We start from the raw sequence: 14,068 nt of genomic DNA, 5'->3' as shown, positions 1-14,068 counted from the left end.
GAACGGGGTACAAAGCACAAGAAGAATGAATGGTGTGATGGCAGCAATCATGTTATTTCCACAGTTTTCTCACTCTCTTTAGGTAGGTATAGATGGGAGAGGATAAAGAAAATGGAAAGAAAATGCAATGTGCATGGAGGTAAAAAAATTATGAGAGAGCCACTTGGAAGTTTCAAGACCAGTATTAAGTTATTTTTAATGAACATAAATCCAAACAAAAATGTAATATAACCCCAGGTATGGTAGGGATAGCTATTGCCTTATCACTGATCATGTGCTTCCCAGGTGTGGATCTTCAGTTCTTTTCTAGAGCCAGACCTGTAAAGCCAGACTCTTGTTTAAGAGAAAGCAGAAACTGGTAGTCATTTGGCAACCCACATCACACTCAGACAGCTACCAAAACACTATCCTTATCTCCCTCCTTCAAGCCAGGAGACTGGCTTATAAACTGGAGTACACTTATAAAGTTTGTAGATAATACCAAGCTGGGAGGGATTGCAAGTGCTTTGGAGGATAGGATTAAAATTCAAAATGATCTTGACAAACTGGAGAAATGGTCTGAAGTAAATAGGATGAAATTCAATAAGGACAAATGCAAAGTACTCCATTTAGGACGGAACAATCAGTTGCACACATACAAAATGAGAAATGACTGCCTAGGAAGGAGTACTGTGGAAAAGGATCTGGGGTCATAGTGGACCACAGGCTAAATATGAGTCAACAGTGTAACACTGTTGCAAAAAAAGCGAACATCATTCTGGGATGTATTAGCAAGAGTGTTGTAAGCAAGACACGAGAAGTAATTCTTCCACTGTACTCTGCGCTGATTAGGCCTCAAGTGGAGTATTGTGTCCAGTTCTGGGCGGCACATTTCAGGAAGGATGTGGACAAATTGGAGAGTCCAGAGAAAAGTGATAAACTAGAAAACATGACCTATGAGGGAAGATTGAAAAAACTGGGTTTGTTTAGTCTGGAAAAGAGAAGACTGATGGGGGACATGATAACAGTTTTCAAGTACATAAAAGGTTGTTACAAGGAGGAGGGAGAATTTTTCTTTTTACTTAACCTCTGAGGACAGGACAAGAAGCAATGGGCTTAAATTGTAGCAAGGGAGGTTTGGGTTGGACATTAGAAAACTTCCTAACTGTCAGGGTGGTTAAGCACTGGAATAAATTGCCGAGGGAGATTGTGGAATCTCCAGCACTGGAAATTTTTAAGAGCAGGTTAGACAAATACCTGTCAGGAATGGTCTAGATAATACTTAGTCCTGCCATGAGTGCAGGGGACTGGATTAAATGATCTCTCAAAGTCCCTTCCAATCCTATGATTCTCTGACTGTATGATCCTAAACAATCAATACATATATTCACCTCTCTTTAAACTGTCCTTGTTTTTTGGCAGGTACTACTCAGTTTTATACCCATTGGAAAGAAAGATATCTGATGCGAAGTCTCGAGACCTGGTTATCTACATCTGGGCCCATGCCGTGGTGGCCAGCATTCCTGTATTTGCTGTGACCAATGTTTCTGATATTTATGCCATGTCCACCTGCACAGGATCCTGGAGCTACTCCCTAGGCCACTTGGTGTATGTCATTATTTATAACATCACCACTGTTATTGTACCAGTGGCCGTGGTGTTTTTTTTTATGATTCTTATCCGCAGAGCACTGAGTGCCAGCCAAAAGAAAAAAGTCATCATAGCTGCCTTAAGAACCCCTCAGAACACTATTTCTATTCCCTATGCCTCCCAGAGAGAAGCTGAGCTTCATGCCATGCTGCTCTCTATGGTTATGATCTTTATTTTCTGCAGTGTTCCCTACGTGACTCTGGTGATTTACCGCACCATACTCAACATACCAGATATTTCAGTCTTCTTGTTCCTCACTGCCATCTGGTTGCCTAAAGTCTCCCTGCTAGCCAATCCTTTGCTCTTTTTGACTGTAAACAAATCTGTACGGAAGTGCTTAGTGGGGACAATAGTGCAGCTACACCGGAGGTATAGTAGGAGGAACATTATCAGCGCTGGGAGTGTTGCAGATACCAACTTGGAGCCCAATGTCCGCTCTGGTAGCCAGCTTCTGGAGATGTTTCACATTGGGCAGCAGCAAATCTTCAAGCCAACAGAGGATGATGAGGAGAATGAAACAAAATCCATTGGTTCTGGTGACTTTCAGCAAAAGGAAATCCCTACCACCAGTTTAGAGGTAGAACAGACGTTAGTTCAGAAATGTCTACAACACACCATTGCAGACTCAGCTGCTCAGGTGGCCCCTGCCATGCCAACAGAAGCAGATCTGGTTAATGACAAATATTCAATGCAGTTTGGCTTTGGGCCTTTTGAGTTGCCTCCACAGTGGCTCTCAGAAAATCGGAATAGTAAGAAGCGACTGCTGCCTCCCTTGGGGAATACCCCTGAAGAGCTCATCCAGACAAAGCAGCCCAAGTGTAAAGCAGAAAGAAAAATCAGCAGGAACAATAAAGTCAGTATCTTTCCCAAGGTGGATTCCTAGTAGGAACAGGAGCTCTGAATAACAAAGGAAGGCCACTTTCTACTGTACATGTGATCCCATGGATCATTGTTATGCTGAAATTTGTTACAGCCTGATTTTTGTGCCAAATACATAAAAAAACAAAAGGGAAACATATAACAGAAGTGTTCCTTATGAATGTGTTTTCATTAAATATCTACTGATGTCATTCCTGCTTTATTTGTGAAATCCAGACAGCAGTACAGGTCTGATTCACTTCCAAAGGGTATGTATGGCTTTGTGTACATTTCCTGTGAAACTTTCATGTTGTGGTCTGGCAGCTGATTTACTGGGAACTTCAGTGTTTAGTAGAATGAAAACATAACTATTCTGTGTTGCAGCAGCAAGCCAATAGGCAGGACTTCAGGGAGCACAAAATAGCTAGGCCATGCCCCTTCTACACAAAAGTGGACACAGCAAGTTTCTGAGAGTTTCATTAATGAAATATAAAAATATGTCCTTTCTCTTTAGCTGACCTCTTACAGCAAAGTAAAAAAAAAATGCCATGTCAGGAACAGCCCATAGATTTCTTATACATGTTGCTCTTCTCTTCCTTTTGTAGCTCAGTTACTTTCTCAGTTAAAGTATGCTCACTTTTGGCTTAAAAAGGATCAACTAGCATGAGGAAGCCCAATTTGTGGTATAGGAGGCCTCCCAAATTGTTTAAAAATTAACAGAAAAAAACTTCTAAAATAGTAATTTCCTCCCTTTAAAAACAAATGCATTCCTGTAGTTTAATGAAAAGTAGACTGTAGACCATGTGATACAGTTTCTTCCCAAAGGAGCATGCATAGATGTGCTGAGGGCATGAGCCAATGGCAGTTAGATCCCATGGTGATGTGCATGGCGCATATGCCTATGGGGTGCATGATTTCGGCATGCTGTAAACAGCCAGAGTCCTGGGTAAATATGGGCCTGCAGAGTGGACTGCTTGTGCCCTCTTCTTTTGACTGTTTTGTGAAAACACAAGGCATTGCCTTTATTTGCCTGCATTTCCCAAGGTGCAGAAATGCTAATACCTTGCAAAAAAGTGATGTTGCAGCAAGCTGATGATTAGCCGCCGAATGGAATAAATGTAAGTGCCATTCTTTCCCTTTGGCGGGAGTAGGGAGACATCACAACCCCTAAATTTCCTTTTAGTGGTGGGCATAAACCCCAAATATGCTAATTGTAATTTACACCACTCATCTCTTACTAGATCATCCAATGTATGACTTTCACAGCAGATTTCCACTCCTGGTGCCTAAATCCTTTGTGAATCAGAACCAAACTGTCCATTCTATCAACAAGCTAGTCTATCTAGGAGTGCTCAGGCATTGTACTGTAGCTCACCTTCCTCCTTGATTACAGATGTATTGTTTTGCGTGTCTTGAATGTGAATTTTAAACTGTGACAGTCTGTAAGACAACCTTAAAACTACTGTACCCCTGGAACTTTAATCCTTATTCAGTTGCAAGCAGCCCTTCCTTTCTTCCATCTCTGCATTTGCTGTTGTCTCACACTGTAGTTTATCAAAAGCACAGAGTGATGATACCCTAGTACTCTTTGTGCGCACTTGTTCTCTGTCTGTAGTTTAGATCTTTGGTGCATGCCAAGCCCTCACCTGTAGCCTACTGCCTGTTTAGTAAGTAGTTTTCTTTAAAATGTATTGTCTAGTTTAAAATAACTTGCCAAATCTGACCATCCCAGTGTTAAAGAAAGAAAAAATTCTGCCTAGGTAGAGCTTGATGAATAACTGTTCTTCCTTAGACACATCTGAAGCAGGACAGTGGTTTCAGAGGGAGCTAAGGGTGATTCATGTCTACAAGTCACTCAAAGCAAACATTTTAACAAAAATGTGAAGAGTGGTTTTTAAACTCCATTGTAAACAATATTTCTCATCCTCTCCTTTTAGGTTTGTTGCTATGCTAGTTTAGGGGTTCTCAGTCTGGGGGCCACAACCCCAGATGGGTCACAAACAGGTCACAACCACCCTGCTCTTCCGATTTAGCTATATGGGAATGGGGTCTGGCTAGTGGAAGGGAGTGGAAGGTCCCAGGATGGAAAATGTTGAGAATCACCATTGCTAGTTATATTTTGTAAGTGTTGATAAAATATTACAATGGAATGTGTGTTTGTTTTTTCAGAGTTACTAAATCAGCAGCCTTTATTAACAACACATCTAAAAAAGAAAGCTGTCAGCTGCTGCAACTTTCTTATAAGCTTTTGGTTAAATTAAACATTTGTGGTCTACTTCCTAGTAGGCATGAGCCAAAGCCAGCAGTCTTCATCTGAACCTTTCCCCTTCCTCCAAACTTGGGACTTCACATAAAATGGAACCCAGCTCTGAACCTCCCTTGGAAAAACAAAGCCACCCTTGGTTTTGCCCTTTCCTACTTTCACGTTCAATATAACAATGATAAACATGGAGTCAAATTCAATAGACTTACATCAGGCATGAATTTGACCTTTTTAATCCTGGATTGTTTTGGAGGGTGACTGGGTTTGGTTGTTTTTCATTATGAAGACAAACAGATATGTTTCCATTCACACTGAATGTATTTAGAAGCTGGCTTGTATTTTTTTCAAACTGCCACTTGGGACACTGCATTGTTTCAGGAAACAAATTTGATTAGGATGCATTTTTTTACACTTTAAGAATTGCTTTGGAATATAAATGATAGCTGGAAGCATTTATTTTAGTCATTTTTGCAGCAGAGTTTATTCATTTGAACTTCTGTGAGAATCAGAGAAATGTATGAAAGCACATCTTTTGTGTTCAGAGAAGGAATGAGCCCCTGGATAGCGCATAATACAGATGCTTTAGTCAGACTATAAGCAATCAACACTCTGATAGAACTGTAGTCAAAGAACAATACATAATTCAGGTGAGTGATAATGAGCTAGGGAATATTTCACTTTTAGGGTGCTTGTTTAAACTCAGGATAGATCACCAGGAACAGTCATCATCATCACTACATTCTTTCATCAGGGTGCCTCCTAAATGTTGGAGCAGCCCCATGCATTTACCTAAGCCTCTGCTCTGCACTGTCCAGGTGTTCCACCACACTATTCCAGTCATGAGAGTCTCAGATCTCCAGCAGAGCCCCAGATAGTCCACCTCTTCTAGGGTTGTCAACAAACACACAAAGAAATTAACACATACCTGTGATAGTTCTTGGGGTACCCAGGACTGTGAGTCACTTGGTTACGCCCCTGCCTCCAGCGTGAGAGAGACTTGCTTATACTTACCTGGGTGTCAGCTCCCTCACACCACCAGCCTGTTAGCCACCCAAGCACTCTCCTCTGGGCTGTAGTGTCCAGCCCCTTATCCACTAAACACTCACAGAATACCAGGTCTGCTGTCCCCAAAGGGTCAGTATACACACCAGTTTGTATGATTCAACTCAGGATGAGCATCTTGCTTAATACTCCAGCACTGAGATTACTCCTGGGGAATTCTGCGCCACTGTGTGCGTGCAGAATTCATGTCCCCTGCAGATTTCTTTGCTTCCCCGCAGAAAAATGACTTCCTATTCCTTTTAAGCTCTTCCCTCCAAGTCTGACATCTTTCACAAGTACAGCAGGATAGGGCCACCTGAGCCCACAATAGCTCATTAACCTTGTGTCGCCTTGTGTGGGGTTTGTATACCCATTACAGGCTGTTTGTTGGCTTCTGACTTCTAGCTGTGCAATATGCTCTCTGGTAACCTGCTATGAGGAAAGAGCTAACTATCAGGAGTTCTACCTTCTCCTGATCATCAAATGGGAGGGGAGACCCAAACACCCATCCCCAAACTGATCATTGGGGAAAGTAAGGGAAATTGAATGATGGAAAAAGAAGGAAGAAAAGACTGAGGTAATTTGGGCAGGCAAAGAGACTGGAAGATGATCTTATCCCTTTAAGAAGAACGTTATAACCCCACAGAAGAAAGAATACAGAAAAATCACTCATAACTCATAATGTTTGGAAGAATAAATCTTTTACAAGGAAAAGTACAGATTAGAAAACAATGTCAATTTCCTGTACCCAAGTACCCCCTGAAAATAATGTAATATTTAAATAACATATGGGGTTTAAACAAAGCAATTATTCAGCATTGTAGTGCTGCATTGGTTGGCTCCTCTGGCAACAATGGATTTTGATTGCATAGCAGGATATACTTGCATAGAAAGCCAGGAGTCTTTTGGTACATTAGAACATTTAGTTATTCTGAAGTTGTAGTAATTTAATGTATGCACTTGATTTTTAATATATATTTATACACATGTATACCTGTATGTATACTTTGCAGATAAAAAGCTGTCAGGTTTGCTCTACTCTGATATTTGTCCCCTTTTATAATCCTTTTCTCTTGTCTATACTAGAGGTCTGCTTGCAAGTACTTTAATAATCAGTTTCTAAGGGGTTGTTGTAACCTTGTTTTGTAGCTGGAATACACCACTAGATTTGAACTCCCAGTTTAATTAATCTTGTGATGTTTGGGGCTATCACACTGAACCCTAAAACAACAGACAAAAAATATTGTTACTTTTTAAGTTGCTAGCTTAACATTTAAAGTTGAAGCGTATGTATATCAAGTAACACTGCAGTTTAAAGACAAAACAACTAAGCAACAGAAAGTAATGGAAATGAAAGGTTGAGGGAAAGCTAACAATGTATTCAAATATTCACAGTTTACACAACATCTGGAATAAATGCATCTGCACTCTTGTTTCCTGTCTTCCTCTTGCTTCACCTGCCCCGCAGAGCTTTAGAATTCTGTAGGATGCCCAGCTCCCTGTCTTGCTGTGTCCTGAAGAACTTGCAGTGTCCTGAAGAAGCTTCTCACAGCTCCTGTCTCCTCTCCTTTCACGGCATGGCTCTTACAAAGCATGCAAAAGAGCATATAGACTTTGCAAAGTGGATTATAAAGAGCTTTTTAAAATAGCCTCTCCCTCTCTCTCTCTCTCTCTCCTAGGCTTTAATGGCATATCTTTAGGTATGTATGGTTTAAAGTGTTATAATCAAGCTTTTATTTTTTTAAAGCTAAAGAGCACTTATGAAAAGGTAAGACACTGTATGATTTCAATAAAACTCATTTGTAAGGAGCCATAACTTAATGGTTTAGCTGACTGCCTTCAGACTTTCAAAACAAAAAGAGTATACCTGGAAAGTATTCACATTTTATTTCATTTGAAAAATACTTTTTTCTATGTAAAATTAGGGGTTATTACAATAGGTATTATAAAGAAGTTATAGTGGTATCTGTACCTATTGAACTGCTGCTTTGGGACTAGTCATAGTAATCTTTAACAACCTATAATTCAAGGACACATCAATTTTCTTCATACAGAAAAAACCTAAAAAAACAAAAACCTGGGTGCTAATCTGCAATAAAACTTTGACATCTGAACAAAATTAAATAATCCCATCCCCTGTAACTTGAAACCTGTTCTCTTCAACTCTGAACACACAAGCTCTACTGCTTGAACTGAGAAAAGCTGCAGCCTCCCTCCTGTTCCCTGGAGGCCAGAGAGAGAGAGGAACAGCAGGGGTGCTGCCAAGAAACTTCTTCATTTCATATCAATTTTAAAGCTGCTAAACCAGTCAAGGTCAGTGAAGAGTTCTGAAAGATTGATTTTTCTGGTTACTTTACTCAGCAACACCAAAAATGTGGAATGTAATATTTCTTTGCTCCCTGAACTCCTCTTCTGCATACTCAGTGCTTAGCACTTAAAGGCTTTCCAAACATTGATTTGCTCTTCTCCCAGACACTGCTCTGAGGTAGGTGCCAGCAGGTATTATATCTGTCTTACAGATAGGAGAACAAAGGCAGAGAGGTAGAATGGTAAGGTGTCCCGCCCCCTCTCCCCCGCCTCTCCTCTTATCCCAAGACCCTGCCCCCCAGCCAAGCTGGAAGCCAGAGCCAGGCTGGGGAGCCCGAGTCCCTCCACTTGCCTGGGGTATGGATGCTTGAGAGCAGTCCCTACCTCCGGAGCCCCGTGCCCAGGGCAGGTGGAGGGTCAGCGGTCCCCAGAGCTGCCCACGCAGCGCTTACCCTTACCCAGCTCCAACTTCTGGCCTGGCCTGAGTAGGGTTGCCAACTTTCTACTCGCACAAAACTGGACACCCTTGTTCCGCTCCACCTCTGAGGTCCCTCCCCTGTCCTGCCCCTTCTCTGTGGCTTTGTCCCCTCTTACTCCATCCCGCCTCCCTCTATTGCTTGCTCTCCCCACCCTCACTTACTCGCTCATTTTCACTGAGCTGTCTCAGAGGGTTGGGGTGTGACAGGGGCTGAGGGCTCTGGCTGGCGGTGCAGGCTCAGAGGTGGGGCCAGAAATGAGGAGTTCAGGGTGTAGGAGGGGGCTCCAGGCTAAGGCAGTGGGATGGGATGCAAGAAGGGGTGCAAGGAGGGCTCTGGCTGTGGATGTGGGCTCTGGTATGGGGCTTGGGATGAGGGATTTGGGGTGTGGGAGGGTGCTCCAGGCTGGGATTGAGGGTTTTGGAGGGTAGGAGGGGGATCAGGGCTGGGACAGGGGGTTGGAGTGTTGGAGGGGCTCAGGGGTTCAGGCTCTGGGCAGCGCTTACCTCAAGCAGCTCCTGGAAGTAGCAGCTTGTCCCGCTCTCGCTGCTACGCAGAGGCGTGGCACACTGCTCTGTCTGCAGGCAACGCCCCCGCAGCTCCCATTGGCCACAGTTCCCAGTCAATGAGAGCTGCAGAGCCAATGCTTGGGGCGGCGGCATCATGCAGAGTAGGGTGACCAGGTGTCCAGTTTTCGACTAGAACACCTGGTCAAAAAGGGACCCTGGCAGCTCTGGTCAGCAACGCTGACTGGGCCATTAGAGGTCTGGTCGTCGATGTTGCATCGCTAAGGCAGACTAGTCCCTATCTATCCTGGCTCCACCCTGTGTCCCAGAAACGGCCAGCAGGTCCGGGTCCTAGGCGAGGGGGGGAGCCACGGGGCTCCACGTGCTGTCCCTGCCCCCAGCACTGTACTACCATTGGCTGGGAACTGGCCAATGGGAGCTGGGGGGGTGCGGGCAAGAGTGGTGCGTAGAGCCTCCTGCCCTTGTTATTCTCAAACAAAACACACGGGATCTTTATAGAGGAAGGTAAATACGCACAGCATTTATTGAGAATACCACAGTTAGCATATACTTTTTAGACACACACACACACACACTCCTGCAGTGATGTTTATAGTTACCAGTCCAGAGTCTGGATCAATCTAGTGGCCAGCCAGATTGGTTGCAGAGGGCAGTGGGGTTCTATCGATTGCGATCCGATGCTCCTGGAGTGTGGCAAGACGAACCCAAAGTCCCCATGGCCAACCACCCTGTTCTTGTATGTTTTTTTCTCTGTTGAAGCCTATGGATTTTGCTGTGTCGATTGTGACCGGTTACTTCTTAATTGGTGTAAACATTCCAGTACACCTCTGAGAGGGTCATCCTGTCCTTTGTTCCGATTTAATCAATTGTCCTTAGGGGTGCCAGCCTTCACCCCAGGGTCGTCAATCTGCCCTTCATTATGGATGCGCGTTGATGATTCTTTGATGTCCTTTAAGTCTCTTCACTCCTTCTTCCTTGACTCTGGCTATAACAATGGCCTTCACACCTTATCTTTTCCTGATGCATACATTCCTCATTCACAAAACAGACTGAGAATACAAACAGTAGTATTTTATATCGAGCAAAAAGGCATTGCAAATTAAACCTAGCTAAGTTTTACAATCAATAACCAAGACAATTTACATTGAGACCCAGGCTTTCAATGTTCCTCTAATCTACTTAACATAGACACAATAGAGAATTCTGTCTTTTACTTACTAAAACCTTAAAACAAAGAATTGTATATTTAACTAGAGTGCCTATATTGTAATACATATAGGAAACCATAGCAGACGTTATAACTTATCTTAAAACAATAGGGTGACCATAATCAGTCATAAGGATTGTTCTGGTCTGTCATTCCTTTCTGCTATTCAAAAAGGGTGGCTGACGGGATTAAATCAAATCATACATTAATTCTCATAGTACATTATAAAATCCAGCTCCTACACCCTCCCCGCCTAGGACCTGGACCTGCTGGCTACTTCTGGTGAGCATGCAGTGCAATGCCAGGACAGGCAGGCAGTCTGCCTTGGCCCCCCCGCTGCACCGCTGACCGGGAGCTGCCCAAGGTAAGCCCACACCCCAACCCCCTGCCCCAGCCCTGAGCCCCCCCCAAACCCAGAGCACCCTCCTGCACCACAAACCCCTCATCCCTGGCCCCACCCCAGAGTCCTCACCCCTTCCTTCACCCCAACCCCCTAACTCAACCTGCAGTCCCCTCCGCCCCACCCCCAGCCTGGAGCCCCCTCCTGCACTCCTAACCCTTCAGCCCCAGACCCACACCAGAGCCAGCACCCCCAGCCCAGAACCCTCACCCCCTCCTGCACCCCAACCCCCTGCCTCAACCTGAAGCCCCCTCCAGCACTCTGAATCCCTTGGCCTCACTCCCCCAGCCTGGAGCCCTCTCCTACACCCAAATCCCTCATCCCCAGCCCCACCCCAGAGCCAGAACCCCCATCACAGAGCCATCACCCCTTCCATACCCCAACCCCCTGCCTCAACATGCAGCCTGCTCCAGCACTCGAAATCTCTTGGCCCCAAGCCCAGAGCCCCCACCTCCTCCCCAGACCCCTCATCCCCAGTCCCAAAGCCCCAGCTGGAGCCCTCACCCCAACTCCCTGCCCCAGCCCGGAGTCCCCTCCCACACCCTGAACACCTCATTTCTGGCCCCACCCTGGAGCCCGCACCCCAAGTTAAAGTCCTCACCCCCTCTCGCACCCCAACTCCCTTCCCCAGCCCAGTGAAAGTAAGTGAGGGTGGGGGAGCCACCAAGGGAGGGGGAATGTAGTGAGTGCGGGCGGGGCCTCGGGAAGGGGCTGGGCTAGGGTGTTTGGTTTTGGGCGAATAGAAAGTTTCCAACCCTAGTGCGGAGCCCCCTGGCTGCCCCTATGTGGAGGGGCCAGAGGAGGGACATGCCGCTGCTTCTGGGAGCCGTGCAAAACCAGGGGAGAAAGGGAGCCTAACTTAGCCCCACTGCACTGCTGACCGGAGTTTTAATGGCGTGGTGAGCCGTGCTGACCGGAGCCGCCAGGGTCCCTTTTCGATCGGTCGTTCCATTTGAAAACCGGATACCTGGCAACCCTCTGCAGCCACCACCTAGGCAGCTGTGGGAAGCTGTGGACCCTCCAAATGCCCTGAGCAGGGGAGCCAGGAGAGGGGGACATGGGCTAGGGACTGCTCTCCGGCCCCCCATCCTGAGCAAGTGGACGGTCCGTGGCGGCCCAGGCTGCTCTTACTTGGCCGGGCTCCAGCTTCTGGCCTTGCCAGGGCGGGCTGGGCCTCGGAGAGAAGAGCAGGGGCAGGAGGCCGGGCCTGTAGTGAAAAGTGGATGGGAAAAGTCAGAAGGCCATGGCTCCTTGACCCCGCTGTTCCGGTGCCACTGTGGCCTGAGCAGTTACAGAGCCTCCTGCTCCCTGATCACTTTTACCCACCCATCAGCCAGCCTTTGGACACAGAGCTATTCTGGGGCTCCAGTGCTATTCTGCTTAGCCATCATCCATTGCTAGCTCTTGATGCTTGGCCCCTGAAGGAGGAGCAGAGTGGGGGAAAAGGCTCAGCAGGAGGCGGCTTTCCAAACACAAGTCCATGCGTGAAATCTCAGTCCTATGGAAGTCAATGGGAGTTTTCCCATTGACTTCAATGGGGCCAGGATTTCACTCATACTTAGGGTGCTGTGCCAAAGTAGAAGAAATATTATATGCAGTCCCCAAAACACCTAGAAGCGAGACTGTACTGTTGGTACAACGCACCTCGGGACTGGCTATTGCAGTGTGATGTGCTCAGTGCTACCGAGGGAGTCAGTATAACAGCTAGGATCTGACCTCTGGAATTCTTGGTTCACGGTCCTGTATTCAGACCACTACGAGTCAAATGAGTAAAAAAAGAAGTGTTTTTTCCCCATAATTAGCTTACCTTTATAGAAGAAAAAAAATACAAGAAAAAGGCCAGTTTTTCTGAAATTTGGAGAAATGGTTCTCCTAAAAATTGTTTTTCTGATCTGAGTACTAAGGCTTTCTGGTTATGATCTGGGTGACGGGGTGCAATCAGCAACACCCTGATCACTGACATTGCTGCAGCCTGGGAAAGGCTGCGGGCCCAGCTGAGGGCAATTACACATATTCTGGTGGGGGATTGTGAACATTTGGGTGACAATCACAGGGCTAACAGGGTAATTGGGGGGAGGATATAAGGAGAGGAAAGAGAAAGCAAGGGGTATCTTAAGAGGTGCTTGGAAGAATGGTTCAGAGGATGGATGTCTGTGCTATAATGTGTGTTGCATGGTATTGGTGTGTAAAATGGAAATAAATGCCTGGTGTGTGTGTGTGTGTATAAGTGCAAAACTGTCTGAACTGGCCAGGAAGTGGAGTTCACTTTGTCACAGGGCACCTCCATCGCTACCATCTACCCTAATAATTTTGCCTGATGGCAGGAGAAGATTCTCTTTGGTGGGAATGCAAAGAATATTCAGAAGATAAATGACCCAGAGAGTTAAAAAATGCTCTTGATATTTTGCCATCCAGTCTGTTCTAAAGCAGATGAAATCATTGTTTCAGTTTTGCTGAAATACAAGCTGACATGAACTAAAACTGGGTTCAGTGGAGGAGTGCAAATTAAAGTGATATTAATGGGAGCAAGTTTTCCATGGCATTTTCCCTAATTTGTGCTGCTTCTTGATTGGTTTAGGAAAAGAAAGGTAAATGAATTGTTGCCATGGAAACAGTGTATTATGACTGTATCAAGGGGGCTTGCATGAATGTGCCCTAATCATGATCTAACCTATCACTTCACATGAAGAGCACATCTTGGAGTGTTCTTGCCTTCTGTGGCCTCTCTACACACGAGTCTTCTCTAATTAAATTTCTGGATACAGAGTTTATGGTGTTTTTTATGGAACAAAATTTACCCATTCTCAGAAAGGCAAAATGAAAACTGCATCTGTTTTAGCTTTTCTATTTATAGTGTTGTTTAAACCATAAACACCATCTGCTGCGTTACTAACATGAAGGAGATTTCATGACCTTTACAAAAAAGCTCTGTCATTTTCTTTAGAGTGAATCCAGTTGTTCCCTGATTTACAGCCCATGCAACATAACTATGCTCAGAGGAGTTGCATGGGGTATAAGTCAGGACAGCAGTGCTGCCAACTCTTATGATTTTATTGTCAGTCTCATAATATTCGGTGTGTTGGTTTGAATCCCCAGCTCCTGTTATTGTGTGAGAATCTCAGATTTCATTTAAAAAAACCCTGTTTCTGGCCCTCACAGTTGTAGAGGAAAACTTGAAAATATGCCATGAGTGTATCTGAAGGGCTCAGAAACCAGAGGGCAAAGGAAAACCCCCAAAGTTTAAAATGCTTTAAAAAGCTGATGATTTGGGGGGCCCAACTTAGGATTTTGAACATGTGAGTTAGCAATACTGGGCCAGAATTTATCATGTTGTCCTTTAAAATGATCACAACTTAATAA

The 14,068-nt window shown here is 45.1% G+C and overlaps 1 protein-coding gene across 1 annotated transcript in view; it reads left to right on the top strand.

Annotated features, from left to right (window-relative positions):
• GPR176 (G protein-coupled receptor 176) overlaps positions 1 to 5,132 on the top strand; it is a 95,671-nt gene extending 90,539 nt beyond the window's left edge. Inside the window, exon 3 of the mRNA XM_034770347.1 lies at positions 1,402 to 5,132. Coding sequence (XP_034626238.1) covers positions 1,402 to 2,512 — 1,111 coding nt within the window. The 3' untranslated portion in view covers positions 2,513 to 5,132. The remainder of the gene's footprint in view (positions 1 to 1,401) is intronic.
• The last annotated feature ends 8,936 nt before the right edge of the window (positions 5,133 to 14,068 follow it).

This window comes from Trachemys scripta, chromosome 4 (assembly GCF_013100865.1).
Source record: "Trachemys scripta elegans isolate TJP31775 chromosome 4, CAS_Tse_1.0, whole genome shotgun sequence".
In the NCBI taxonomy this organism is placed as follows: Eukaryota; Metazoa; Chordata; order Testudines; family Emydidae; genus Trachemys; species Trachemys scripta.
This window is presented reverse-complemented; position numbering and strand designations above follow the sequence as displayed.